This window comes from Apis dorsata, unplaced genomic scaffold, assembly GCF_000469605.1.
Source record: "Apis dorsata unplaced genomic scaffold, Apis dorsata 1.3 scaffold_346, whole genome shotgun sequence".
NCBI lineage: Eukaryota > Metazoa > Arthropoda > Insecta > Hymenoptera > Apidae > Apis > Apis dorsata.
Genome location: NW_006263613.1, coordinates 263,921 through 266,772, shown reverse-complemented (window position 1 = coordinate 266,772; position 2,852 = coordinate 263,921). Strand labels below are relative to the sequence as shown.

At 22.5% G+C, this 2,852-nt stretch overlaps 1 protein-coding gene across 1 annotated transcript in view; it reads right to left on the bottom strand.

Moving 5' to 3' along the window:
* Positions 1–2,852, bottom strand: part of LOC102676607 — a 26,214-nt gene that overhangs the window by 16,580 nt on the left and 6,782 nt on the right. The window contains exons 3-4 of the mRNA XM_006618255.2: positions 2,423–2,446; positions 2,177–2,341 (exon numbers count right to left, since the gene is read on the bottom strand). Coding sequence (XP_006618318.1) covers positions 2,177–2,341; positions 2,423–2,446 — 189 coding nt within the window. The remainder of the gene's footprint in view (positions 1–2,176; positions 2,342–2,422; positions 2,447–2,852) is intronic.

The window sequence follows — 2,852 nt, the reverse complement described above, 5'->3', positions numbered from 1 at the left end:
AAAAAAAAAAAAAAAAAAAAAGAAATGAAAAAAAAATGTACGAAACAAAAAATATGAAATATTTACGAATTCGATCATCGATTTTATCAAGAAAAATATACAACTACAGTTGAGATAATTTCGGGAAGCACAGATGTGATAGGTAAAATCTATAATGTTAATACCAGCTTTATAGAGTGCAGTTTTACCGAGAAATTTACCTTTACGCATTGTTTAATCTACGATTTGAATCATTTCGATTTGTACGCGGACAATTTTCTGTCACTCAATGTCAGATCTGCTTACCTCAACTAGGGATCAAGGAGAAAAAAAAGAGAGTAGGAGGAAACCGCCAAAAAGTTGTCAGCAAGCAGACAAAGAAGTTGTGTCTATGTCATTGTATGCCTTTAAACGGTGAGATTATCATTGTTCCCGATATTTATCTACGTTTTTTGTCGTATTCCCTTTCCTGCAAAAAGGATCTCTCTTTTTCGTACCGTTCATCTCTTTACCGCCTTTCTAGTACCACGAAAAACGAAATTCCAGGGCGTAGCCACATTTTTCGAATTGACAAATAAAACGGACAATGAAAAGTTTTCTGAAGCTTATTCGTCGAGCAGAATAAGTCTATTTAACCACCGGTAAAACCTTTTTCGATTCGTTTCGTCTCGTCTTGTATGCCGATAGACGATTTTCGAGTTTCTTTCAGGAAAATCGATGTAAATCTGATGCTCGTATTCTATTTTTGACACGCATTTTTAAACAGATTATAATCGTACATGATGCTTTTATGTGAATTAGCCATTTGAATATGAATATAATTATAATCGAATATAATTATAAGATCGTGTTTCGTATTTATATTAATGTTTTGATAAATTGATAAATTCATAACAAAAATAAGTTAAGAAACTAGAGTATATTGTAAATCTTTTTTTTTTTTTTTCAAATATTGTAATATCTTTAATTTTTTATCAATAATATATAAATTTCCAAACAAAGCAAATTCATTTGACATAACTTGGATATTATCTATAAGTAGAAAGTTCAAAAGTAATCAGAGAATTTAGAAGCAACTACTCAGTGTAGGTCACATTTTGTAAAAATAATTACATTAAAAAATCTCTTTATTGTTCACATTTTCTATTAACAAATCAATTATTATTTCACTTTATAATATTAACTTATCAATTGATAATTTAAATAATAAAAAAATTTTTAAACATTTTTAAATAATATGATTTACATTAATTGGCTTTCGAATCCTTCAATTATGAAATAAAAATATTAAAAATAAAATTCTTGAGAAAATATTATTTATATTTATATAATTAGCAAAATATTATTTATGTAATATTATCTATATTGATGATTATGATTATATGATTATATGATGATTATATTGTAATATGAAAAATGAGAAAAAGCTTAATCTATATATTTTTTCTATTTCAAAAAATTTTAATATTAATTAATATTCTCGATATATTATTGAATTTAATAAATGAATCTGAATAAATCTGAATATGAATATCTTTATTTTATATTACATTAATAATAATGTACATATGTTGCCATTTTTTTTTTTATCATATTTTATATTTCTGATATAGTCTTTTAATTTATAATATATATTTTAATTTATTTTAGCTGGAATATTGAAAAATTTTTATGGAATGAGAAATGCCTTATATTAACTTTTTAAAGATCAAAGTAACTTCGAAGTTGATGTTTTACATAATACGAGTTTTATTATTATTTAACCAAATGAAAATGTTTTTATCACAATTAAATAATACAACTTGAAAATTAAAACACGAAAATAATATACAATGTGACTAAAATATATTTAGAAAATATTCAAACTTACAAAATAAAAATTTTAAATTATAAATATGTGGTCAATCTATCAAAAACAAATAGAATATGTGATAGATAGAATATAATGATTCAATAAATGAAAAAAATTTCTTTAATCTATTTTAAAGATAAATGACAAGTAATTTATCAATATATAAAATGTATCTATATTGAATTATAATAAAATTTTTGTATTATTTTGAATAATTGTGAACAATAAAAGAGCGATAAGAAATATATATATATATATATATATATATTTATATATATTTTTTTCTATGTTCCTATGAATATGTGTATATATATATTTTATTGAAATCTGAATATATCTACTCACCACATTGACGAAATCCTGAAACGTTACCGCTTCAACACGTGATTCTTTTGCCCTAGTGAGAAGTATATCTCGTTTATTTGGTGGTATTTCAGCTTTCCATTCGGGACTTTTTAAAGCTGCTAAAAAATCCTCCACCGGTATCTCGCCAAAACCTTCGGGATCAAACTAAAGAAAAAATTCAGTTATGTTAACATATCGTGTAAGCTGATTTCCAAATAATAAATGTCGAATAATTCATAGACATACCTTATCAAACAGCATTCGCCATTTCTGTAATCAAATAAAAGAAATGGAAATATAAATTTTGATTTGATACGTTTATTTGATTCTTTTTAAATTTTTAAGAATATTAAAAAATTTAAATATATTTATTAATGTTATTAAATGAAACATAATTTGTTGCGTAAAGATTATATTAAAAATTTTTTTATATGTAATGTGTAAATGTATTTAAATTTTTGTTTTTCTAAAGATATTATAAATATAAACAACAAAATTATTTAGAAAAACATATATTTTTTTATTACAAATTTTTACTAATATAAAAATTTTAAATATAAATAAAATAAAAATTAATTAAATATTAAATTATCATTTATCATCTTCCAAATTTATCTACTTTACAAATCATCAATTTTATTCATTACAAATTCATTAAAAATTACAGAAATAATAA